We start from the raw sequence: 27,795 nt of genomic DNA, 5'->3' as shown, positions 1-27,795 counted from the left end.
CTGTGGCAGCAGCTGAAAGACAGACACAGATACAGATGGCATTTGATTCCTAGAATTAAAACACAAAAGCTATGAGTTCTATAACTGACCATGTTTAGCTCAGATCGACGGCAAGAGGTCAGCCTTCTCAAATTCAGTCCAATTTCAGCCTGTTTTTAAGTGCACCCAGGGCTTTAAAAAAAAAAAGCCAGGGGGGACATGTGGTTATCTGAAGTCTTCTGAGTTGCTCCTTTCCATTGTTCCATATCCTGTTTATGCTCCCTTCCCCACAGTCCTGGCCTGTCCTCTCTTTCTGCCCCACTGCAGATTCTTCCCATATAGTCTCAACAGACTCCTACCGCATTCTCGAGCCACACATAGTCATAAGCAAGATTCCACAAACCTATGTCAGGCTTTATGTCTTTATACTCTGTACCTAGCTCTTCTACTCTCTTGCTTGCCTGGAAAAATCAGCTCCAAAGCCCAGCATGGTGGCTCAGGCGTATGATCTCAGCATTTAGGGAGGCTGAGGTGGGAAGATACCTTAAGCCCAGGAGTTCGAGACCAGTCTAAGCAACATAGTGAGGGACAATCTCCACACACGCACAAAAAAAAAAAAAAAAATTAGGCAGGTGTGGTGTATGCCTGTAGTCCCAGCTACTCAGGACACTGACGTGGGAGAACTGCTTGAGCCCAGGAGGTCAAGGCTGCAGTGAACCATGGTCATGCCACTGTACTCCATCCTAGGCAACAGAGCAAGACCCTATCTATAAAAAACCCCAAATAACCAAACAGGCACACAAGCAAAAAAACCCAAAACAAGCAGTTCCAGTGAGCCTCAATAAAAGAGTGTGAGAAAGGTTGTGAAACTGCTTGTGAAGCTTTTCTAGAACCTTCCAGATGAAGCTGGGTATCTCTTCTCTAGCACACACTTCTCTTATAGTCCCTATCCCACTGCCCTATGGCTTTGGTCTATCCCTATAGACTTCACCCCGTCCCCAGAAGGGACCATATGTGTATACATGCATTTTATTTTTTTCTAGCAGTAGCACAGTGCCTAGCACTTAAAGGCAACTAATAAACACTGCTGAACTAATTGATTTAGGGCAGGATATTGGGAAAAAAACCGAGCAAATATCAGCTGTCATTTGTTCAGCAACATCTGAACTGCTTCCCAGTTGACAAAGCACACCGACATTCATTATCTCATTGAGTCCACATGGCATGCCTGGGAAAAACAGGAAGAAGAGAGACAGGCACTGGCCCCAGGGGAATTAGGGGCAGAAATGGAACAGGAATCCAGGGTTCTAGATTCTTTCTGCTCAGTACCAAAATATTCCTATACTCAATGTCTATCATAAGTTCCAGTGCATATAAGGAAAAAAAGAAGAGAAAGAATTAAAACAATAAGCAGATTAGAAGTCTGCTATACTATATCATATGTTATATATATATTACATTAAATATAATGTAATATATATCACATTAGATATGTTATATGTTACATTATATGCCATATAAATTACATTATATATAATGGAGCTATCAGATAGAAACATAATGTGAGTTACATATATAATTTTGAATTTTATAGTAGCCGTGTTAAAAAGGCAAAAGGTAAAAGCAATTTTAATAATGTGTTTTTCTTATCCCTATATATTCAAAATATTATCATTTCAATATATAATCAATGTAAAAAATTATTAGTGAGACATTTCACATTTTTTATACCAAGTCTTTGAAATCCAGTGTGTATTTTTCACTTACAGCACATCTCAATTGGGGAGCTAAGTTTTCATTGGAAAAACTTTATTTGTATTCAGATTTCATAAAATTTACAAATGAAAAAGTAGAGCCACATATCCAAGTTAACAAAAATAGATGAAAAGGTTTTCCAAGAGCTAAAACAAGTATAAGTTTTTAAATTTGAATTTAAATAATTTGGAATTAAATTATTGAAAACTTAGTTCCTCAGTTGCACTGGCTACATTTCAAGTGCTCAATAGCCACGTGTGACCAGAGGCCATCATGGCACAGTGCAGATCTAGAAAGCTGAGGCAGCACTTAACTGAAATAGTTAAACTCTCAGGGGGTATAGCCAGCCATCAATTGGTGGCTTACAAGTGAGAATTTTTTTCTTTGCTTTGTTATTGGACCCCTTATAGAAAGCAGGAAGTGCATCCTACTCATTTCTACCAGTGGTAGTACAGACTGAAGAGCTTGAGGAACATTTTCAGTAAAGAATTGGGCCCAGTGCAGTGGCTCACACCTGCAATCCTAACACTTTGGGAGGACAAGGTAGGACGATCAGGTGAGGCCAGGAGTTTGAAACCAGCCTAGGCAATAAAGTGAGACCCTGTTTCTACAAAAACAAAAAATAAAAAACTAGCCAAGTGTGGTGGTATTCCTCTTTAGTCCCAGCTACTCTAAGAGCTGAGATGGAAGGATTGCTTGACCCTGGATGTTTGAGGCTGCAAGTGGGATATGATTGCACCACAGCACTCCCCCTTGGGGACTGTGTGAGACTGAGGGAAGGAAGGAAGGGGAAGGCAAAGGGGAAGAGGAAAGGGAAAGGAAGGAAGAAAAAAGGAAGGAAAAGACTGGTGATGATTCCCTGATTGGTTATTAAGTGAAACTAGAAGGCTGAGATTTCATTTCTGACCTTAGAGGTTGATGCCAAGAAGGTTACACGGAATTCACATTATCATCATTGCAAATAGGGTGAAGCCCCAGAAAATTAACCCCCCTTGTGAAAATCTGTGAGGGATTCAGTTATCAGAGAAACATCTCTCACCTCTGACCCATCAGGGTAACCATTTCTTTGAAAAATACTTCTTAGAAGTAGTTTTATCTAAAACCTAAGAATATCTTGAATGAGGGAATAAAAGAGGACAAAAACAAATGGAAAAACATTCCATCTTCATGGATAGGAAGAATCAATATCATGAAAATAGCCATACTGCTCAAAGTAATTTATAGATTCAGCACTATTCCCATCAAACTACCATTGACATTCTTCACAGAATTAGAAAAAAACTATTTAAAATTTCATATGGAATCAAAGAAGACCCTGTATAGCTAAGACAATCGTAAGCAAAAAAGAAAAAAGCTGGAGGCATCACAATACCTGATTTCAAACTATACTACAAGGCTACAGTAACCAAAACAGCATGGTACTGGTACCAAAACAGACATATAGACCAATGAAGCAGAACAGAGAACTCATAAATAACACCACACATATACAACTATCTGATCTTCAACAAAGATAGTCAAAGCAACTATTTCCTGGCAAAAACAAGCAACGGAGAAGGATTGCCTATTCAGTAAATGGTGCTGGGAGAACTGGCTAGCCATATGCACAAAACTGAAACTGGACCCCTTTCTTACACCTTAGACAAAAATTAACTCAACACATAAATGTAAAACTCAAAACCATAAAGACCCTAGAAGAAAACCTAGGCAATACCATTCAGGACATATGGGTGGGCAAAAACTTCATGACTAAAACACCAAAAGCAATGGCAACAAAAGCCAAAATTGACAAATGGCCTCTAATTAAACTAAAGAGCTTCTGCACAGCAAAAGAAACTATCATCAGAGTGAACAGGTAACCTACAGAATGTGAGAAAATCTTTGCAATCTACCCATCTGACAAAGGTCTAATATCCAGAATTTACAAGGAACTTAAACAAGTTTACAAGAAAGAAACTAACAATCCCATCAAAAAGTGGGCAAAGGATATGAACAGACACTTCTCTAAAGAAGACATTTACTTGGCCAACAAACATGAAAAAAAGCTTAATATCACTGGTTATCAGAGAAACGCAAATCAAAAACCACAATGAGACCCTATCTCACACCAGTCAGAATGACGATCATTAAAAAGTCAGGAAACAATACATGACAGTGAGGCTGTAGTGAAATAGGAGCACTTTTACATTGTTGGTGGGAATGCAAATTAATTCAACCATTGTGGAAGATAGTATGGTCAATCTTCCCTGCCCTACTGGAGGTTCCATGAAGGCAATTCTCAAGGATCTAGAAGCAGAAATATCATTTGACCCAGCAATCCTATTACGGGATATATACACGAAGGAATATAAATCATTCTACCATCAGGACACATGCACACATATGTTTAATGAAGCATTATCCATGGTAGCAAAGACATGGAACCAACCCAAATGCCCATCAGTGATAGACTTGATAAAGAAAACGTGATACATATACACCATGGAATACTATGCAGCCATAAAAAGGAATGAGATCCTGTCTTTGTAGGGACATAGATGAAACTGGAAGCTGTCATCCTCAACAAATAAGGAACAGAAAACCAAACACCACATGTTCTCACTCATAAGTGGGAGTTGAACATTGACAATACATGGACACAGATTGGGGAACAACACACACCAGGGCCTGTTGGGGCATGGGGGTTGAGGGGAGGGAACTTAGAGGATGGGTCAATAGGTGCAGCAAACCACCTTGGCACATGTATACCTATGTAACAAACCTGCACGTTCTGCACATGTATCCCATTTTTTTTTAAAGAAATAAAGGACAACTATATATATTTTTTGAGACAGAGTCTTGTTCTGTCACCAGGCACCAGGCTGGAGTGCAGTGGCACAATCTCAGCTCACTGCAACCTCTGCCTCCCGGGTTCAACCAATTTTCCTGTCTCAGCCTCATGAGTGGCTGGGACTACAGGTGTGTGCCACCATGCCAGCTAATTTTTGTATTTTTTAGTAGAGATCGGGTTTCACCATGTTGGCCAGAATGGCCTCCATCTCTTGAACTCGTGATTCGCCTGCCTCGGCCTCCCAAAGTGCTGGGACTACAGGCGTGAGCCGCCACGACCGCCCAGGACAAATATTTTAAAAAAATAAATACAAAGAATATCTTGAACAGCAATATCAGACCTGGTTGAAATCTGAACCTAAACTTAGGCACATGTGGTGGTTGAGCTCTTCAAATGTGGCCAGCGCAACTGAGGAACGGAATTCTTAATTTTGTCTAACTTGAATTCATTTTAACTGAAAAATGGGTGCTCGGTTCAGTTACTGGAAGACATTTATGCTTATTTGGAATAATTTGGGGATGTGAATCTGTTTATATATAAATTATATGCACTGTAAATGCATTCTTATTCTATTAATCTCTTGGAATACTTTTCAGTGCATATTTTTCACTGTACTCCCCACTAAGAGACCAGATAGTGCAGTTTCCACCTTCGTGGAGCCTCCAGCAGGGAAGGGAAGATTGACCATAACAGAAAGGCAATTGAGAGCCACAAAAGGGAGGTTTATGGATAAACGAGAACAGAATAGGGAGCCCTACATGTGCAGGGAGAGCAGGAATTGCTGAGATCCTGCTGCATTCAATTCAATGCACTAGGAAATCTTCTTGTTGTGAGGGTTGGTGATGTATGTGTATGTGTGGTTGAGACAGGGTCTCAATATGTTGTCTAGGCTGGAGTACAGTGGTGAAATTCTAGCTCACTGCAGCCCTGAACTTCTGAGCCTAAGGAATTCTCCTACTTCAGCCTCCTGAGTAGCTGGGACTATAGATGTGCACCGCTACACCTGGGTAATTTTTTTTTATTTTTATAGAGGTGGGGTCTCACTATGTTTTCCAGGCTGGCCTTGAACCCCTGGGCTCAGGAGATCCTCCCACTTTGGCCTCCAAAGCTGCTAGGATTACAGGGGTGAGCCACTGAGCCCCACCTAGGAAAGCTTGATTTTTGTTCTGCCAAAAGAATTCCCTGCTCTAAATATTTACCAGATAACATACACCCAGCTCATTCATGAACATCAACCAGCATCTGATCTGAAAACAAGACTGTTTTTAATATAATTTTTTCCATAACTGCAAGCTCATCTTCAGGCTTCCCAGTGTCATGTAACTTTCTGGTGCCTTAAAATCAATAAGGCAGATGGTCAGTGATCCCTAACAAAAGAAGTATCTATACATCCATGAGTTTTCAAGATGGAGTCCTTATTTGCTTCTGGTCACCCTGCCCAAATAGTGGGGAGAGGTTAAGCCTGTGAATCGACTTTCCTCTCTGTGATAAGACTCTCCGGACACAGTGTTATTTGGCCAATTGCGCCTGTAGTTCCATTTAAAAGAGTCATTTAACAACGTAAAAATGTTACAGTACCTTTTGAATAGTTTTGTGATCCTTTTCTGCCATCTCTTTCATACTTATCAGTTCATCTTCTGTAAACAAAAGGAGAGAGAGGCCAACCATGAAATTACACGCTTATGCCCCTGTATTCAAACGGCCTGCCTCAGGGCAGGCTGTGGGCCACTCACAGGCATGGTGGACGCAAGGCCTAGCAGGACTGTGACCTTCACAACTGCCCTTGACATTCACAGCCTTCTTCCTGCTGTTCAGATGGCTGGTCAGATAGGGATTAAGAAGTAAGTTCAAGATCCAAGTGTGGCTGAGGGCTGAAAGCTTTTCATCAATACTAGCGATGGACATTTTTGCTGTTAGTCACAGCCAATACAAAGAGCTTTAGCAGGTGGCAGTTTATGACTTAATAAGAACGACCCCAAACTAAAAAGCCTCGCTATGCCATGGCAGAAGAGAACGAGACCGTACTAGCATGGTAGAATTTCATATCCAAGGGATACTATTAATATATCTCATTTTATTGATATTTTGCTATAATTCGTTATATTGCCTGCTCATTGCTTTGAATACTGTAGATTAAGGAAAACATCATATAATGAAGATAATCACATGAATGACAGTTACATGAAAAAACACATTAAAGCAATAAACTTTGGTGATTTTTTTTCCCCTTTTCCATATGTTCTAACAACTTTGGTGATTTAAACACAACTTTCACCAATGTTTATGGTATGAAAGAAAAGGGGTGTAAAGTATACAAATGAAATTGTATATTTAAGTTTTGTTCAAGAATCAAAATAACTAGTAAGTAGTAGCATATTTTCCTGAAGGGCTAACTCTGTTTTTTTCTACAAAGCATATCCCTATGTATTCTTAAATACTTAAATGTTATCAAGTTTAGATAATCAGTTAAGCATCTGAAACAAAGCAGCAAAAGTTTCTATCTGGTTATAATATTTCTAAGTGAAATGGAGTGTTGATTAGCAAATTTTTGCAAAGGCCAATATCTGTCTCGAAACAACACCCTGAGTTAACATGAAATGCTCACAGTAGAACTACAAACACATCCTCCGTCCCAAGCAAGAAATGCTATCCATCATGAAAACCAAAGATGGCTATGAAATTGATCTTTCAAATGTAAATAACCAAACAAATGTATGGAAAAGAGAAACATACTTATGAGCTTTATGAAGTGATCAATATGTAGATTTTTCTTAAAAGTGATTTCAAAATGTTACCTAATCCTGAATTTTCTTTTAGATTGATCTGGATTTCTTCTTCAAGCTCTGAAATGATCTGAAGCAGTCTCTCATTTTCCACTTTGTACTCCAAATTTTCCTTTTCTAGGTTTGATTTTGGAGAGCTGGTTTCTTTGGCAAAAGACTCCTGCAAGATGGGGAATGCCATATTCCTAAGCAGGGAGCCAATGATTTAAATATGCAAGACAAGGACAATACAGATACAGAAAAGCTATCATATAATTTTCTGAATTCTATTACACACTTATAATACGAATAGTAAGAAGGAAGGAGCCTAAACAGAGCTTGCTGGAAGAAAGGCTCCAGTACATTCTGTACAAAGACCTCAGCACATGGGGACATTTTATTGACAGGAATAATGCATATCATACTGTTTGTGTGCCCTCATCATTCAGGTCAATTCATTATGGAGGCTGTGTCCGGGGAGGCAGCTGGGGCCCCTCCACCCACACTTCCCTCTGTGTGTGTCTGAAGTGCTGTCCGCCTGTAACTAGGCAGGCTGAGGGGACCAGGACGGGCAGCGCCAGGGGGTGGCAGAGTGCATGGCTAAGGAGGGGGGCTTGTTGCCTTTGTGGCATTTCCCAGTGTCAGTGCTGCCAGTGTCATGAGGAGCACATCACATGTCAAAGTGGTGACGTTTTCAGGCTGGGAGCCGCATGGAGTCCATCAGGCACACGGATATCCACACAGTTGGTTTTCTGCTTGGTGGAGGAGCCACCCAGAGGCAATTCATATTCTGAACATTAACATGGCTTTGCATGCTTGTCACACGGGGTCTGTGCAGGCGTTTAATGCTATTGAAGACTTCAGTTTAAATCTCTATGCAAACAGTGATTACCTTGTAAGAAGGTTTCAGGATAACTTACAACAAAAGACTTTAAAGTTATAGTTTTAGTAAAGCAAACTCATTTACATTTTTATTATGTGCGTCTTTTGTTTAACTCTTGCCATGTCCATTATGAGAGAGGCTTTTTCTTACGCAATAGACGCGCTTATTGGGACAGCTACTCTTTTTTTTTTTTTTTTTTTTTTTTTTTTTTTTTNTCTGTTTCAAAGCTATTGAAAACATCTGAATATACTCCCTTATGGTTGTCTAGATTTTACTGCCACACATTGAAAAAAATTAAGATGTAATGGATTGGGGAAGCTGGGGCAGAACTTTATCCTGTGGTATAATATTAAACAGATTGTACAATTTCAAAATATTAATCCAAAGGAGATAGGAGATTCCACATGCCTTGTTTCAAAATTACTATAGACATTAAAAATGCTTTTGAACTTAAGGTCATCGCAAGTGAATTATAACTTACTCTTTTTGCAGTAATTCCATTATTGCAATAAATAAGAACAAAATCTTCTCTCAAAAACAAAATCATTTCTTTTAATAGACTGATTTCTTTTAGAACTACACTTTCATTTAAGTTTAAGGATATGTGGAATTAAATTATTAAGATTTTTCCCCTGTAACAGTTTTAAAGAAAAAGAAGTGATTGAAAATTTTTGTAGTACATTATTAAGTCCTTTAAAACAAGCAACTTACTAATAAAATTACATATGGTATATACATGTGTGTGTGTAAGAGTTTGTATTTGTAATATTTAAAACATATTGTTAAATTTTGTACTAGGCTCAATTACAAATCTTCATGACTTTGATTCACCATTTCTTTTAAATTATTTGAGCCCAATTCATTCTTAACTAATGAGAACTAACAAACCTAGTAAGTAGTTAATATACAACACTGTTTTCTTAATAAAGGAAGAATCCCAGTCATTAATTTCTTGTCCCACATTGTTCAATTTGAGACCCTCACAGAATGTATTTATAGACTAAAAGGGTTTTTCTTTCTTTCTTTTTTTTTTTTTAAGAAAGAAAGAAACAAACAATACTGGCCTTAATAGGCTTAAGCATACTTTTCCTAACAGGGGCAGAATATGAACATCCACAGAGGATTACACGAGCACCCGATTCTCATAAACTAATGAAAAACTATTTGAATTAAACAGATGAAGTGTAAAATTTACAAGTGGTAGCAGCTAATACCTAACCACAGGTTCTAAGAATCTCTTTGTATGAAAGCAGGAGTCAAGGAAAACACATTAAATCTGGGGGTTTGTCCTCCACATATCAATCCACAGCCCCTTTTCTTCCGAGGTTAACCCTTAGCTCTGTCCCCACCATCTGTCAGCTGCGGGAACTGCAAGTAATTAACTATTCAGATGCCCACAGCAATGAGGACACTCATTAGCAAAATGAACAAAGGGATCGTTCTGAGCTGCTACGGTCCTGTTACACCCTGAGTGGCAGGTTTTGTGGTGGTGTTCCTTCTGCCATCTGCCCACACTGTTAGTTTTTGCTTGCTTAAACCAAGAGACTTAAAAAAAATAAATTGCACTAATAAAATGAGGTTAGGAAGGATGGCGACCAATTAAAAGGTGGTTAACTGGATGTAGCCATTTAAACCACACTGTAAGAGAGACTGTGTGTGAACCATGATCATTCTGGAATTTTTAAATTACAAAGAAACTTGCCAATCTCAAGTTTCTTTCACATTATAAAAACCAGGACTTCAGGTGGTGGCATATGTGCTGTATCTTTTGTGAATATTCATGAGATGCACAGAATTGCAAACTGAATCTCAGAAGAATCATTTTTGAAAACAGGTATACTTGGGAGCCTTGCTCCTCAAACGTGGTCCATAGACCAGGAGCCTCAGCATCACCTAGGAACTGATTGGAAATGCAGCCCCTCGGTTCCAACCCAGGGCTACGGTGTCAGAGTCTGCATCTAACAAGATCTGCAGGTGATTCATGTGAGCGGTAAAGTCTGAGAAGTCCTGGTTCAGAGCACTTTCTGTGCCTTCTCAGCAGTTTCCCTTCCACGGGCTCCACTGAATTGGACATCTCAATTTTCTGGGGAGGAGTAGAGTTCTGATGCAAGCCCATGCCTCATGACAGTCACAGAGAAGAGCAGGTGCTTTTCCAATGAGTGACAGCCAGGAAAGTGGCACTCTGGGAAGTGCAACCCTGCAGAGCTGCCACTCTTGAATGACATCTGTTTCAGAGCTGTCAGCAACAAGCAGATATGCTCAGCAATGGAAGGTAGGTGGGTGATGGTTACAGGGCTCATCAGGGTTGGGATAAGAAAAAAATGAAAAGTCTATTCAAAATGCCAGCTGCAATTGAAATTAAAACACATGCACAGGCACACACACACACACACACACACACACACACACACACACAGAGAGAGACAGAGAGAGACAGACAGACATAAAGGCTAACCTTCTTTATAAATTCTCAAGAGGATTAGCCAACGGACAGCATGGAAACCCAGTGACTACAATGGTATTCAGCTGAGTCACATTGATTTCCCACTGAATAAAACCTGAACATTTCATCCCTTGAATGAAGTTGCTCTTGGGAAAGTTCAACATTCAGGATGTTCCCATCTGGAGATGAGAAAGATTACAACTACTTATTAACTATGAAGCTATTGAAGTAATTTGATAATCACTAAGAGTAAACTAGATAACTTTAGATAAACTAAATAAAGCTTGTTTATTTCACTTTTTTTTTTTCAACTTACTTCCACTGCTACTTTGAAGTTTTTAATTGTTTCTCCAAATTCTGTGTTCCCAATCTAATTCCAGACTTGGTGTCCCAGGGGTTTTTAAAATACCACTAGAGGGGGCAGTTGAATTAGCTGAAATTTCAAATTAAAAAGATCATCTAGAACTTAGGTGGCATGTTCTTAGAAAAGCATGTTCTTAGAGAATGTAAAAAAAAAAAAAAAAAAAAAAAAAAAAAAAAAAAAAAAAAAAAAAAAAAAAAAAAAAAAAAAAAAAAAAAAAAAAAAAAAAAAAAGCGTGTTTCTTATTATTTGATATAAGCCATGATCTGCCTTTGTGGCATCCACGTCTGTGTTCTTGAAATGGACACACGTATGCTTTCCATCACCTTCAGTCAGGAGGGGAGAGCAGAGCCCTGCGTTTTGTTGGAATCCCTAGGAGAAATCCATACACCCCGTTAACCAGAATCACCTCACCTTCCTCAAATCTTAGATTGTTTACAGAAATTCGAATGTGCTCTTTGGGGGCTAATTACAGTGGAATAACCAGGGTATTCTGGATGCCATTATAAGCCAGAGGGCAGCCTGTTTACACATGAGCCTGTGTGGCTCCCACCTGCTGCCCTCTTCACAAAGCCACATCCCATCCTCATGCTTTCCCCAGAATGTCCAGCTGAGCCAGGTAACCACCTGAAGAGAACGATTAGAGGTATAAACATGTCAAGAGTGTAGGGAACTGTCTTACCCAATTGGGGTGCTCTCAACAGTCCGGAGGTCTGTTTGGTACATTTTATGGAATATAAACCTATGGTTATAAGTATTTCTGCATTTCCTTATAATAACTGAATTGATACACTAATATTTCTTCAAAGAACTCAAAGCAATTTACATTCAACACAGCCGGTGTTCTTATCATAACTCTCCACCTTAGCCAGGTGAGTATCATGTTGCATTTCACAAATGGCAAATAAATGCATCAAAATTGCCTTGCCACATCTACACTGGATGTCTCTGACCAAGGCAGGATTAAAAGCAAACTATTACAGCTTTTAGTCTTTTCTATTAAACTGTTTTCTCCAAAAAGTAAAAGTAATTGTAAACCCAAGAAAAGGTTTTTCAAAAGCAAACGCAAAAACTGTGCTTCCTAGTCCAAGACATATAAAAAAATTAATATTCAATTTTATTAGATTTATGCTATTGACACAACACTGTATTGCTTAGAAGGTGCTCAATTTTTTTTCTAGATATAAAGATTTCTAATAGGTTAACAAAGCAAACACTTAAACGAAGCAAACATTTAAACCAGTTTAAATATGATCCTATAGAATGGTTTGCATTTGATTCATTATCCCTTATAACCTTTAAGTCTTACATAAGAGTACTAGTGAGAGATTTAGATAAACCATAGATTGTATTCAAAGGCATCAGCAACCTATAAGTGTCTCTTTCTAGTGTTAACATTTTGGCATATAACTTTTCAGATTTTCCTGTATGCATGTGTCAATATTTCTATGTGTATTAATCTATTAATAATTATTAATGTATATTACATTATAATATGTTATAACATAATCTATGCATTATAATCTATACATTTTCTATATGCATATGTACTGTATGAATTTTCCTGTAGTGAATATGTTACATATTCACTACAAACTTTAATTTTTACTGTACAGGATAAAGCTCCCCCTCTGTAAGTGGACTTTAGATTCAGGTGAGCCTTGGTTCACAGACCATCTTTACCACCTACTACCTATGTGCCCATGGGGAAGTTTCTTAACCACCCCATCTCTGCTTTTTCATCTGTAAACTGAGCTGTGAGAATGAGAAGAGATGCCATCGATGAAGCATCTGATACCTGCTATTGGTAATCAATAGACTTTATTCTTCCTGGGTCCCAACAGCTGTTAGCCTTTCCAAATCGAAACAACCAGCTTCTTGCTCTTAGAACTTAATAACAAAATCCTCTCCAGCTCTGAACCATGGCTGGGCCTGAGACAGCTGGGGGCTTGGAGCAGAGATGAGATGAAGATGAATTCGCTCTCAGGATCCCCACTTTCCAAAGCCCTTAAACTTCCTCCTTGACGAGTTTAGGTCCTTCTTTCTGCCTCCTCACTCATTCCATTTTTGTTCCCATCAGTAGTTTGTCCAACAGTAAAGCAGTCCTTGGCTCCCACTGCAACAGAGAGCCCTGAGGGGAAAATCCTCTGAGATTTTTCTTCTTGATAGTTTTATTTAAATGTTATTCCATTCCAAGTTAGCTTCTTGGAAGCTCTGGCTTGGAAAGATTAGCTTTGTGTCTTTCAAACTACCTTGACTGCAAAGAAGGGTGGGAATCTTTGGTTATAATAAAAGTCCATTCCCATGCTCTTCTAGAGTAGGACATTTTTTGCAGTGGGAGGTAGGTTATTTTATTTCCATTATAAATAAAAATTAAGAACCATTATATTGCTCCTATTCATGTTGTTATGGGTTTTCCAGAATAGACCATTGAGCAGAAAATAGACTGGCTTATATTATGGAGAGATGCCCAAATGCATCAATTGGATTTAATTTATCCTTAACCCAAGCTCTTAACTATGACTTTATTTACATATATTAAAATTAATTATTCCTTGCCTTGAAACTTACCATTTTATGAAATCTAAAATCTTCATATTGGTCTAGTTCTTCTTTTAATTCTTTAATAATGTCTTCTTTCTCTTTCAGTTTTCTTAACAAAATATTTGTTTTGACACTACTCACATCTTGCAAAGAAAGCTTCTCTTCTTCTACCTCAAAGAATTGCTGTGGACAAAAAAAAGCATCATTAAAAATTAATTAGACACTAGACATTAAAAATCAGGCATTAACACTAAATTAAAGACCCAGCAAAAATTAGACACCAATAGAAAACATTTCATCTTTTAAGCTACTGTTTTGTGAAGTTATGTTATTTTTATAACTTGCATACAATTTTAATAAGCAACTTTTTATTGAAATACATGCTAAAAAGTATCATGCACTATATAGCACGTATTATCCTATAAAACACAAAGCATGATCAGTTGCTCTAACTATCAGCCATGCAAACTACAATAGTAAAGAGCAAGATGGAAGAATAGAACTTCCACTCAACAAGAATTGGGCTGCCATCCATGGACAAAAGTGCCCTTGGGGGAGATTTGGGCCCTGGATAGAAGATTCCAAAGCCCTGGTGGAGCCCGAGACTGAAGAGGGCTGTTTTGAGTGGTAGGCTGCACCTAGGTGGCAGGCTCACTGACCACAGTCCCAGCTACAGACCCAGAAATGGCCTCATCCTCCTGTGAACTTGGCTACAACTCTGTTTGGGCTTGGTCCTGCCCCGATAACCATCTGCCAAGAAATCCGGAAGGAATCACGTTAACCTGTGCTTCTGGTGACAGGCCCATGGGCCTTAGTCTCAGGTGTGGACCATGAATCAGCTCTGTAACTCAACTAAACCCACTCTCAGCTGCAGTTTGAGACCAGGCCTGCTTGCCCAGGCACCTGCTGGGAGTCATGCCTATTTGTGCCCTCAGAAACAAGTCAGCTGACCTCAGTCTCATAGCAGATCTTGAAATAGTCCTTTAACTTGGCCCCATCCCTTCTCAGCTGCAGTCTGAGAGCAGTCTTGCCCACCCAGGGGCTTGCTGAAAGCTATGCCTGTCAGTGCCCCAAAGGCAGGCCCACCAATCTCGATTCCACTGCAGATCTTAGGGTGGCCCTGCAACCTAGCTCTGTCCCTTCCTAGCCTTGGTTTAGAAGCCGTCCTGTCCACCCAGAGATCTGCCAGGAAAAAGCCCATCAATGCAGGCTGCTGACCTCAGTCTGATGGAGAAGCACCAAGTAGCCCTTTGACCCAGTTCCAGCTCACTCAGCCATGGTCGAAGAGCAGTCCTGCTTGCCCAGGAGTCCAGCAGGAGGCCTGCCTGTCTGTCTTTGGAGGCATGTCTGCAGATCCCAGTCTCAGTGTAAGCCATGAAGCAGCCCTGTAATTCCATTCAAGCCCCTGTCAGCCACGGTCCATGGCCAATTCTCCTTGCCCAGGGACCAACTCAGTAGCCCAGCAGGAACACTCCAAGGGACCTGAAGGAATACCCACTCATCTGTGTACCTGGTAACAGGCCCACCATCTGCCAACCCAAATGTGAAGCCTGAAGCATATTCTTTACCCAGCACCAACTCTACAGACCAAGGTCCTGGAAGCAGTTTGTTCTTTCCAGGGGCCAGACAGGATCCAAGCCTGCTCAAGTCCTTAGTAATAGCCCACTAACGTGTTCCCCACTGTAGACCCAGCAGCAGCCACCTAACTTGGCTGCATCCCTACTCAACTGCAATCCTGGAGGCAATCCTAGCAGCTCAGAGACCCCCCCAAAAATTCTTTACCTACCAAAACCAGTCCGTAATGACTGGAGGAGGTGTTTGCTCATCCAAATGCAAAAACATCAACACAAGGCTATACAGATAGTGAAGAATCAGACATCTTACTTCTAGCATTTAAAAATCTCATTTTCAACACTGATATGCAAAGCTTACAGTTTAGTTTGGACTTTTTGAAATTATAAAGAAACTATTTGACTTTTTTTGTGTGTTTGCGACTAATATATTTGGGTACATGCAACATACAGGAAATATAGCAAAACTTAGTAATATCTGCTAATATATTTAATGTTATATTTCAAAAGAGTTAGATTTGTAAACTAATATTGTCCTAATATGATGAATACCAGTAGACTAAGAAGAATAATGTATGAAGGTGGCTATGAATAGCACTGGCATGGTCTACAAAGAATAAAAAAATCATATATGAATATACAGTCAAATTAAAGAGTGAAAAGAGAATACTCATAAGACAATATTAGCTTTTAAAATTTTGTAATTTTATTTTATTTAGGTTTATTGTGTGTGTGTGTTTGTGTGTGTGTGTATGAGAGAAGAGAGAGAAAGAAAGAGAGAGATAAGGTCTCACTCACTCTATCACACAGGCTGGAGTTCAGGGGTGTAATCGGCTCATTGCAACTGCTGCTTCCTGGGCTCAAGCAATCCTCCCACTTCTGCCTCCACCTCTGCCTCCCAAGTATCTGGGACTACAGGCACATAACACCACACCCAGCTAATTTGTGTATTTTTTGTAGAGACGGGGTTTTGCCATGTTGCCCAGGGTGGTCTCGAACTCCTGAGCTCAAGGGATCAGCCTGCCTCAGCCTCCCAAAGTCCTAAGACTACAGGACCACCGCTTCTGACCTTAAATTTTGTGATTTTAAATAAGAGTACTGATTATGTAGATCTGGTCTTTACAACCATTCTTATGTATGTCTACAGCAAACACTCTGCTAAGGTCAACACACATTTATTCTACCAGTGCCCTTAAGTGTTACTAGACATCATATATCCAACAGAGTTGGACATCTTCCAAACAGAGTTCAACATCTTCACTGTCAACCTTTCTGTGTCCCCTAATTAACAGCAGTGTAAGCTGAAAACCCATTTTAAGCTCCTTCTTCTCCTTCATCAACTAACCAGATTTGTCCAACCTACCCCTAAATCTCTACCAAACTCCATCACCTTTTTTCCTGTTCCACCACAATCTTAGTCCTTGCCTTGTTCACCTGGATATTGTAAAAGCTTCTTAACTAGCCTCCCTGGCTCTTGTTTTGTCACCTCCCTCCAATCTTCATCCAGTAGCCAAATGACCTTTCTAAAATACCACTCTCCCTATCTCCTCCTACAGGCTAACACCCCTTAGCATGGTATACAAAATGGCAGCCTTCATAATCTGCTGCCAGCTTACCTGGCCAACAACTCATGCCAGTCTTCTCTCCTCTTCCTTCACCCAAACTGGGCATTTTATCACTACTGATACACTCAGCATGCAACTTCTCAGAAACACCACGTAGCCACAGTCTCTGTGTCTCTGCACTTGGAGTACTCCCTTAACCCACCCAACAAGCTCTTGCTTGTCATTCTAGCAGAATGGTGTTAGACTGGGATAGCCTGAGTCTGCAGACCAGTTCTGTCGGCTTGGCACCTTGAACAAGTTTCTTAAATCCCAAGTGTCTCATTGTTTTCATCTGTAAAATGGGACTATGAATAAAAGTACCTGAATTGTGAGAATTAAGTAAGTTAATACATGTAAACAATTTTGGACAGTGCCTACAACATAGCCCCCAGTAAGTATTATATCCTAACATTTAGTCCTGTTGTGGCTGTTTGTCATTCAAATCCAGATGCCACCTGCTCTGGCAGCCTTAGCATCCCCTCTCCCACCCACTCACCTTCCACGTCTGTGTCCTTTCTCTATCTTGTAAATACTCTTCTTGGGGTCACTTTATTATTTGCATATTTTCTAACTCACTTTTATGTTCTAGATATGTTGGGTTTATTTTACTCTTAAAAAAGAAACCTGCACTTGTATGCTTATTGAAACACCATTCACAATGGCAAAGTCATGAACCAACCTAACTGTCCATCAATGGTTGATTGTTTAAATAAAATGTAATATATTAATACATACACCACAGAATTTTATGCAGTGATTAAAAAGAATGAAATCGTGTCCTTTGCAGTAACATAGATGGAGCTGGAGGCTATTATCCTGAGCGAATTAATGCAGGAACAGAAAACTAAATACTGCATGTTCTCACTTCTAAGTGGGAGCTAAACAACGGTTACACATGAATATATGGATGAAAATAATACACACTGGGGGATCCAAAAGGGAAAAGGGTGGCAGGGAGACTAGGGCTGAAATATTACCTATTGAATACGTTCAATATTTGGGGAGCGGGTATACTAGAAGTCCAATCCTCACCATTACGCCATATATCCATATAACAAACACGCATGTATACCCTCTGAATCTAAAACACAAGTTTTAAAAATGCCAAAAAATGAAGATTGTATGACAACGCAGAGAACAATGCATTAAAAAATAATAAGAAAGTGTGCAGGCTGTTTAGGAATGAAGCTCTGAATGGCCAAGTCATCTTTGCCAGAGCAAGACAGAGAAGCACCCTGGGAAACTCATTTAAAATCTCACACAGGTACCATGCTGAGAGGTGCTTGGGCCAGCCTGCCTTCTAGATGAGCTCAGCCACTCTGGACTTCAGGGCAGGGAGGGCCACAATTCTTTCAAAGAACAAAAAAGTCTTACTTTTGACTTTTCATAAAATAGTCGTAAGGTCCAAATATAATGGATTCATTTTTCTTAATTCCTGGAACGCTTCTGATGTCTCACTAGTGTTTATGGAATGACTTGGGCTTTGAGAGATCAGCAGAAAGCAGTGTGATTTTTCTTCACTGCCCCTGCAAATCTGGTCACTAGTCTCATGGTTCTCACCTTTTAGAACTTTCAGGAGATACCATGGCTTTATTTTGTTAATTTAGTAACAACAACTTTAATCTTAGACGATGACAACAAAATAAAAGAAGGAAAATGAGAAGAAAGCAAAAACCAAAACCCAAACCAAAAATTCTAGTCTAGCCACCTCTTACCCATTAATGCTTCTGTCCTCCCACCACTCTGGCCCACCTTAGACGTGGCAGTCTGCAGTGGAGGAGAAGGGTTGAGCCTCTCTTCCTTTTATTTCTCCAATTTGAGAGTCTCCAATGGTCTGGAGCAAAGGAGAGGGAGAAACATTAAAGGAACAGAAACAAGTGTCAGTTGACAGTAACCTGCTGCCCTTGGTTCCCAGGAGGGTCCGTGCTGGCCTGGCTTCCTGCAGTATCCTCCACAGTAGCAGTGCCTCCCTGGCTTCTGTCCCAGGACCTGCCCTTCTGATGGCATCCTGTCACCTCTCAGATGGTCCTTGTCAGCAGGGGTCTGCTCCATCAGCTCTCTCGCTCTTCTGTAGAATTTTCCTGGCAAGTCCCATACCAGTCCTCATGTTCCTCAGACCCAGGGACGCTCATCAAGCTCTCTAAGTGGTCCAAGACTCCACCCTTGCTTGGCTCGAAGGAGAAATACTCCCTTTCTTTCTCCCATTTGCAGGTCAGCACTCCATGCTGCCTGCCTTCCCCAAAGTGGACCTCTTGACCAGCCTTGTCCATTTCCAAATTCAAGATATCTCTTATATTTCCTGGTGATGGATGATGGGCTAGTACTGGCCAGTTATGCAGCTCCACCAAGGTCTGGAATGTCCTGCAAAGAACATCCTGCCCAGGCTGGAGTGCAGTGGCATGATCATAGCTCACTGCAGCTTCTAACTCCTGGGCTGAAGCCATCCTGCTGTCTCAGCTTCCCAAAGCAGTGGAATTACAGGCATGAACCACCATGCCCAGCCACATCTCACTTTTTAACAGTGTTTTATTCTCTACTTTTGGGATTTTGGATGAAACTGAAACCCAAGAGTCCCATTTTAACATCCCATCTTAGGGTGGTTTACTAAAAAATGTATTACCCTTTAGTTCAATCCCAACCTAATCATGTGACTGCCTGTCCTTCATTGAAGTTCTTTCTGACAATGGTCAAGTTGACAGGGACAACAGGCATCTGGGCTTGAGGGCCTGAGTATGACAAGGTTCAATCAAGCTGCACAATTTACTTATCAAACACAGAAGTTTGAGATTCCAGATTGGGTTCAGTAACAACTTCAAAATTGTTACTGCCTGCTGTTCAAGAAAAATGTTTTTGGAATTCCAATTGTCTCATTAACTTTCTAAAATAAAATTTCTATATTTGGTGCCATCATTCTCATGGAGGTCCAGCTGTTAGTAGGCAACTAGGGAATAATTACTCTGTCAACATTTAGATTTGACTATGACAATATTGGATGGGAAGTCAATTGCTTACTTCAAAGGACAACCCAAGAGCATGGACTCTGAGGTCAGAATGCCTGGGTTTGAATGCTACCCTCTGCCATTTAATGGCTTTGTGACTTTGGGCAAGCCGCTTCACCTCTCTGTATTTTGGTTTCTATGTCTATCCAATGTGAATGACAATTATATAAAGCATAAATGAGTTAATACTCGCAAAGTTCTTAGAATAGTGTCCTGTACTAATTAGATGTTGGATATAGAAATTATATATCAATATTATGATCAGAGGTCACTCATTTGATCTGTCTTGTTACTGGAGATATTAACTTTATCATTTAGTTAAGATGGTGTCAGTATCAACTTTCGTCACTATAAAATTAATTAATATTAAACTTACTAGTTAATACATGTTATACTCCTTAATTAATATGTATTTACTCTCAGTTAAAGTATTAATATGCATTCATAGGGAGATATTTTAGTACGTCTGTAAGATAAATCTTTTCCTGAAATAAATAAATGTGTTATTCAGTTATTTGTTTATAACAGTGAACTCATGGATTCCTATTTTACTCAAATGGTTACAATTCATAATTATCATTATTTATTTTGATGCATGAATTCTCCCAAATTGGCCAGGTGGAATGAAGGAAGCCCCTACCAGCTGACCCCTGTGTTCTGACATGCCTTCATCATTTTTTAGCATTTTTTAGTAGTTGGCTACTCCTCCAAAAAGCCCTGGTTTCTTTTAGTGTAGAATATCATTTAAATCTAAAAGCTGAATGCTAGGTGTGCTCATTGCTATAGGAGTGTCATTTCCTCTAGGCGCTCTCCAAAGACAGAACTAGGATATACATAAATGTATGTACACACTTACATATACACATTCACATACATCTATACAGTCACATATCTATATCTGTGATGATGAATTTTATGCATCAACTTGGCTAGGCCATGGTACTCAGATATTTTTCAAATGTCAGATGTTTCTGGTATTTTTTAGATTAGATTAATATTTAAATCGATAAAGCAAATTACCCTTCATACTTCCATCAAGTGGATGGAGCTCGTCCAATAGAGGCCTTCTGAGGAAGACAGATTCTCTGAGGAAGAGGAGGAAATTCTGCTGGGGGACTGCCTTCGGACTCAAGCTGTAATATCAAGTATTTCCTGGGTCTCCAGCCTGCTGGCCTGCCTTGCAAATTTCAGTTGCCAGCCCCCACAATTGCATGAACCAATTCCTCAAAATCTCTTTTATCACCTCTCCTTCACCCTCTCTTTTCTTTCCCTGTTTTCATTCCATCTTCCCCAAATATTCATTGTCCTTCAAGGCTCAGCATAAGAATCACCTTTTCCTAAAAGTCTTCCTTAACTATTCCTTCACATTGCCAGGGTTATGCACCCATTGAGTACAGACCTCTAATGTGGACTCTAATTGCTGAGTTTATTATCTCTCCTGACCACTAGATTATACACAATGAGCATAAGGACTGCCTCTGTCTCTGCTGCAAAATCAGTCAATAGATGGATGAAATGAATCAACACATGAGTGAAAGAACAGTTAAAGACCTCAACAATATGGACTGCCTTCATTCTAGGAAATTTCCACTAGGAATTCATGATCTATTTCCAGAACCATGGTGTAGGTCAAGTTATCCCGACACTCTTCTTGATTATATTCAATGCTTTATTCAACAAAATTTGTCAAAAAGCCTATTATGTGCCATGCGTTCTGCTAGGAGAATTAATACAAAGATGAGTAAGATTCATTCCCTGCTCTTCAGGAAGGGTCTAGTGGACAGATCAATATGTACTGGGTAAATGTGATACGTTCACTACATCTATTACTCAGCAGAGAAAAAGTAAGGTGGGGGGGGACATTATGTGAAAATTCCAGGGAGTGGTTAATAACTTGAGGTGAGCTTAGGGAAGCAGATGATGGCTCAGCATGGCGGGAGGGTGAAGTTTTAGCTAAGAAGTGAAAACAGATCAAAATGAAGAGATGTAAGGACATTTTGAGCCATGCTAAGGCACTTAAACATCCTAAAGGCATAGAGAAAACACTGAAGGATTTACACAGGGCAGGATGTAGTCAGACTTGCGTTTTGAAAGACCCCGCAGATGACTGGGCAGACAATGGACTTAATAAAGACCAAAAGGAATAAGAAGGCTCCAGTCACAGGTCAGGTGAGCAATGCTGACTACCTAAATTAGTTCAGAGGCAAGATGACAAGACATGGATTTAGGAGGTAAAAAACTGGCAGGATGGCCAGGTCTGGTGGCGCATGCCTGTTATCTTGGTGCTTTGGGAGGCTGAGGTGGGACGGTTGCTTGAGCCTGGGAGGCAGAGGTTGCAGTCAGCAGAGATGGTGCCACTGCACTCCAGCCTGGTTGACAGAGCAAGACCCTGTTTTGAACAATAAACACCCAAACAACAACAACAACAACAAAAAACTGGTAGGATTCAATGGCTCACTAAATATGAAGGATGAATTTGTTTTCTATTGCTGCATAAAGGTTTCGCCCCAAATGTAGTGGCTTAAAACACACATGCTTGGCCAGGCATAGTGGCTCACACCTATAATCCCAGCACCTTGGGAGGCTGAGGTGGAGAAGCACTTGAGGTCAGGAGTTTGAGAACAGCCTGGGCAACATAGTGAGACCCTGTCTCTAATGAAAGAGAAAAGAAAATTAAATTCTCACACACACACGCACACACACACACTTATTATCTCACAGTTTCTGTTGGTCAGGAATTCAAGTAGGTTCTCTGCTTAGGGTCTCCCAAGGCTGCAATTAAAGTGGCATTCAGGGCTGTGATCTCATCCAAAGCACAACTGTGGAAGGGTCTGCTTCCAAGCTCACTCCAGTTGTAGAAGAATCCACTTTTTGCAGCTATAGGACTGGAGGCTTCAGTTTCTTGCTATCAGTTGTGGCTACACTCAGTTCTTTGCCTCATGAGCTTCCCCAACATAGCCTCTCACTCCCTCCAAGCCAACAGAGAAAAAGACTCTAGCAAGACAGATGCTACCCTTTTATGTAACATAATCACATATAACTCTTCACCTTTGCTGTATTCGATTGACTAGAAGTAAAAGTTAAATAGATTTAGAAACTTGTTCACAGCAGAAAAAAAAAAAAAAAGTGCAGGTACTTGTGCCCTTAACTGGTCTCCAGAGGGCAGCAGAGAGTCATTTATATTTGTCATGCTACAAAGTGTATACAGCAGTTTGGTATATTTTCAACTTTCCTCTGTTCCTCCTTGTGACTAAGCCTTAGCAAACTGGGTGGCCAGGATTAGGAAGGCTGTCTGAGGTCATGGATCCAAGTGTTGCCAACAAGCCAAGGCAAGGATTCCAACAATGGCTTTAATTTCATATAAAGAATTTTTTCATAAGTCAACTAACCACAATTAAGCATATTTAACCAACAAGTATTTATGAAAAACTGATGAATATGAAGAATTTAATCCTTTCATGACTTTCTATACCTATAAATATAAGACATATGGACAAAGAGTGATATTCATTATTCAGCTTTATTTTTGAACATTTGATAGACATTAGAAATAGATCAATGTCCCAGAAATTGTGGAAGACACAAAGAACTTTCAGAAAGCATGTGTTTTTAAATTTTGTTTTATTTTTTTGTTTATTTTGAGACAGGGTCTCACTCTGTCACCCAGGCTGGAGTGCACTGGTGTGATCATGGCTCACTGCAGCCTTAACTTCCCATGCTCAAGAAATACTCCCACATCAGCCTCCCGAGTAGCTGGGACCATAGGTGCAGGCCACCATGCCCAGCTAATCATTTTGCATTTTTTGAGGCCGGGTCTCACCATGTTGCCCAGGCTGGTCTCAAACTCCTGGGCTCAAGCAATCCGCCCACTTCTGCCTCCCACTTCTGCCTCCCACAGTGCTAGGATTACATGCATGAGCCATCATGCCTGTCCCAAAGCATGTTTTTAAAAACCACAAAATTCTTATTCTCTCATTGTAAACAAGAATTTTGGATAAGACAGATTAAATGCATCTTTTTTTTATTTTAGAGACAAGGTCATGCCGCCCCTCAGGCTGGAGTACAGTAGCATGATCATCCCTCACTGCTAACCCCAGACTCCTGGGTTCAAAGGGTCCTCCTACCTCAGCCTCCTCAGTACCTAGGACTACAAGCATGTGCCACCAATGCCATCACGGGATCTTTGGGGTGTTGCTTTGCCAGCCAGAAACCTCTGTGGTCGGTGGCGCTTTTGCCTGAGTTTTGCTCGGGCCTCCTGGGCTCGTTCCACCTGTTTGGCCTGGAAGGCTGTGCTTGGCTCATGCTAGCAGCCTGGATCCCAAGTGTGCCAAGGGCAAGCCAGGCACAGAGCAACAAGGGGTACATGAGTGAGCATGGGGCCTGGCTACTACACACAGCTAGGCATGCCAGCTGCAGTGGGGTGGGCAGCTCTAGGCACCGGCAAGGGTGTCAGCTCCCTGCAAGGCTGCACCTGGACCAGGTATACCACAGGTGACTTCCACTGCTGGCACTGGGGAACACAGTGGCGCCTGGAAACTTGGAGACACCAGGAACCTCAGAGCCCCAAAGAGGCTACCACAACCTTGGCTCAGGAAGCTCCTAGGGTCTGGGCTCCTCAAAGGGCTACAGCTCTTCTCTTCTTCTTGTTGACTGCAACGTGGTTGAGCAAGAGGTGCGTTTCAGTCCAACCATTTGGCGGGCTCCGAGTTCTTGTCCCATATCCAGGAAGAATGAGGTATGCAGACAACTGAAGAGTGAGTAAGGCAAAGAGGTACTTTATTGAACAACAGTACAGCTCTCAGAAGACTTGAAGTGGGTAACTCCTTTCTGCAGGCAGGTCATCCTGATACATGTTCAGCTCTCAGCTGACAGGAGATGCACAGTGACTAGCTCCTCTCTGCAGGCAGGTCATTCCAACCTCTACCAGAGTCTGGCTGAGTCTAGGGTTTTCATGAGCTTCAAAGGGAAGGAAGTGTATGCTGATTGGTCAATGGGAGGCCATGGGTGGGCCTGAAAAAAGCACCATAAGTTCTCACTCCAATCTGTGACTCCTTTTGACCTTGACTTAGAAGTCTTATCAGCAAGTCACTAAGTCCAGCCCTGATTCAAGGGAGGGAAATCAGACTCCACCTCTCAATGGGAGAGAAGTGAGGTGACGTTGCACAAGAGCAGGTAAGTAGGAGACAGTGTCACATGTACCTTTGGAAACACAATTTGGCATAGAGTCACAGAGATTGTCAGCAGAGCAATCAGTCCTGGGATATCTTCAGCTCCAAGTAACTGAAAAGCCAGCTAACAGTGACTTAGACACTCAGGGGTTGTTATCTCATAAATAACAGGCCAGAGGCAGGGCAAGTCCAGGGTTACTCATAATAATTAAGAACAAGAAATGGCTGCTATCAATCAATCAGTCCCTCCAGGCCCACGCTTGCTCCCCTGGCAGTTCTAAATATTTAAGGAAGAAATACTTCCAAGATTATACAAATGTTTCTAGTAAACAAAATGGAGCTAACATTCCCCAATTCATTTTGTGGAGGTAGCATAACCTGCTTCTCATCTTTCCACCTTGCTACCTCAGCACATCCAGAAGATCTCAGTCTTTGGTTTCACAATGTCCACAGCAATTCCAAGCATCAGAAGGAGACATAAAATGTCACGCAAAAAAAAGAAAGGGTTTTCCATAAGACCCTTTTTTTCCCTTTCCAACTTTGTTTTAGGTTCAGAGGGTACATGTGCAGGTTTGTGACATGGGTAAATTGCATGTCACAGGGGTTTGGTATACAGATTATTTTGTCACCTAGGTAATAAGCATAATACTTGATAGGTAGTTTTTTGATCCTCACTCTCCTCACACTCTCCAGCCTCAAGGAGGCCCCATGTCTCTTGTTCCCTTCTTTGTGTCCATGTGTACTCAATGTTTAGCTCCCACTTAGAAGTAAGAACATGCAGTGTTTGGTTTTCAGTTCCTGTATTAATTTGCTTAGGATAGTGGCCTCCAGCTCAATCCATGTTGCTGCAAAGGACATGATTTTATTCTTTATTATGGCTGCATAATATTCCATGGTGTATATGTACCACATTTTTTTAACCAGTCTACCGTTGCTGGTCATCTAGGTTGATTTCATGTCTCTGCTATTGTGAAGAGTGCTGCAATGAACATACACATGCATGTGTCTTTATGGTAGAATGATTTATCTTTCTTTGGATATATATCCAGCAAAGGAATTGCTTGGTCAAATGGTAGCTCTGTTTTAACTTCTTTGAGAAATCTCCAGATTGCTTTCCACAGTGGCTGAACTAACTTACACTCCCATCAGCAGCATATAAGCCAGTGTTCCCTTTACTCTGTGACCTCACCAGCATCTGTTATTTATTTATTTATTTTTGACTTTTTAATAGTAATCATTCTGACTGGTGTGAGGTGATACCTTCATGAGTCCCTTTTACTTAGGAAGAACAACCTCACCCAAAATCTCACAGCCAGCTCACCTTTAGTCTCATTGGCTAGGGACCTGACTTTGCCTATGCCTGTGCGATAGCTGAAAAGGCAGCTGGAAGGGGAAGAATTTTGGCTTCTATAGTTGGAAGCGCCCCTGTGAGTAAAAAGCAGTGAGGAAAATGACATTTGAGCAGGCAGCACCACTGTCTGCCACAGGTACAGGTGACCACTCATACATTTAGCAATCAGTAGCTGGTTGTTAATTATGTACCAGGCACAGCGCTAAAGGAAGGGCCACAGCAGAGAGTAACACCCAGGACATCTTAAGGTTGACAGTCTGGCATGCAACACAGACGCTTCGCAAGCAATTACATAATTAAATACAAATGTGTTGTGTGCTATGAAAAGAAGCTTGCAAACAGTGCCCAAAAAGAAGTATGCAAAAAATTTATTTATGGAAGTATATTGAAATGCAAGGTGAGAATATGATTATAAATGCTAAAAGAAGCACAAGATCTTTGCTGAGTCTAAGAAAAGCAACAAAAAGTAGGAATTTTCCCACTGTGAAGGAGAATGAAGTATGTGTTCGGAAGACAGAAATGTTCCTGTCCTTAGAAAAGTTAATCCACCAAGGGTCAGAGACCGTTCACTGGAATTTACTACAGATTCTCTTAATCTCTCTTAGGATCATCTGACCTTCATCTATTCAGCTATGCCCACCAAATAAACTTTGGATTACTTTGGTACATGCCCAGGTGTCCTGAATACCAGATTAGAATTTTCCAGTTTCTGGAAAGCGTTATAATGTGAGCATAAACAGTCCTAGGCCTGATCCCTCTAAGGTGACCTGAATTGAGGAAACAGGCCTTCAAAACTGGAAACAAGACTGGGAAGCCAAGGTGATCCCCACTCTGCACACGACAGCTGAAACTAGCCTTGCCCACAGCGACACCACCAAAACCAAAAACTCACCTGGTACATTCCTTTGATAACAGCGATGGCGTCAGCTAACTGCTGATTGAAGGATTTTCTCATCTTATCCTCATTCTGCAAATAAAAATAAATGCGATAAGCACCATAACGTGTTTCCAAATACGACCCACACCTACCAGGGAGGGACTCATAGTAAAAAACATCATCTGAATCATCGTAATCTCTTGAAAACTTCAATTCATAATCATTTGTCCCACCCTGCAGCTATTATGACACATTTGACTTTTACTTATGCTCAACCAAAGGCAATAGAGAGATCATATTTGAACACTTCATTTCATTTTACGCGTCAGTCAAGTCTTTTAGTGCCTTCCTAGAATATTTTTAAAAGTAGTAAAATCTGTTTGATGCCTATCTTCTTCTAGTCCTTGTAAGTTTTGAATGGGATATGCTAATGAAAAGAAATCTATAGTGCCAATCTATAAACTAGAGTTATTTTCTGATTAATCAAATAATTTGATTACATCTGTTTAGATTAACAGAAGGCAGTGCAGTTAAAAAAAAATGCCTGTAGGCCGGGCGTGGTGGCTCAAGCCTGTAATCCCAGCACTTTGGGAGGCCGAGGCGGGTGGATCACGAGGTCAAGAGATCGAGACCATCCTGGTCAACATGGTGAAACCCCGTCTCTACTA

General features: G+C 40.7%; 1 protein-coding gene across 3 annotated transcripts in view; it reads right to left on the bottom strand.

The window, feature by feature from the left end:
• CUNH10orf67 (chromosome unknown C10orf67 homolog) overlaps positions 1 to 27,795 on the bottom strand; it is a 90,545-nt gene that overhangs the window by 42,465 nt on the left and 20,285 nt on the right. For all 3 annotated transcript variants that reach the window (XR_001827276.2, XM_017535566.2, XM_017535569.2), the window contains 4 exons: positions 27,143 to 27,217; positions 13,585 to 13,740; positions 7,360 to 7,507; positions 6,143 to 6,201 (listed from right to left, as the gene is read on the bottom strand). Coding sequence is in view for 2 of the 3 variants with exons in the window: in XM_017535566.2 (XP_017391055.2) it covers positions 6,143 to 6,201; positions 7,360 to 7,507; positions 13,585 to 13,740; positions 27,143 to 27,217 (438 nt within the window). In the remaining variant the exon portion in view is untranslated. The remainder of the gene's footprint in view (positions 1 to 6,142; positions 6,202 to 7,359; positions 7,508 to 13,584; positions 13,741 to 27,142; positions 27,218 to 27,795) is intronic.

Source organism: Cebus imitator, unplaced genomic scaffold (assembly GCF_001604975.1).
Source record: "Cebus imitator isolate Cc_AM_T3 unplaced genomic scaffold, Cebus_imitator-1.0 Scaffold92, whole genome shotgun sequence".
NCBI classification, from domain to species: domain Eukaryota; kingdom Metazoa; phylum Chordata; class Mammalia; order Primates; family Cebidae; genus Cebus; species Cebus imitator.
The sequence above is the reverse complement of the archived record's forward strand: the minus strand, read 5'-3'. Positions and strand labels throughout refer to the sequence as shown.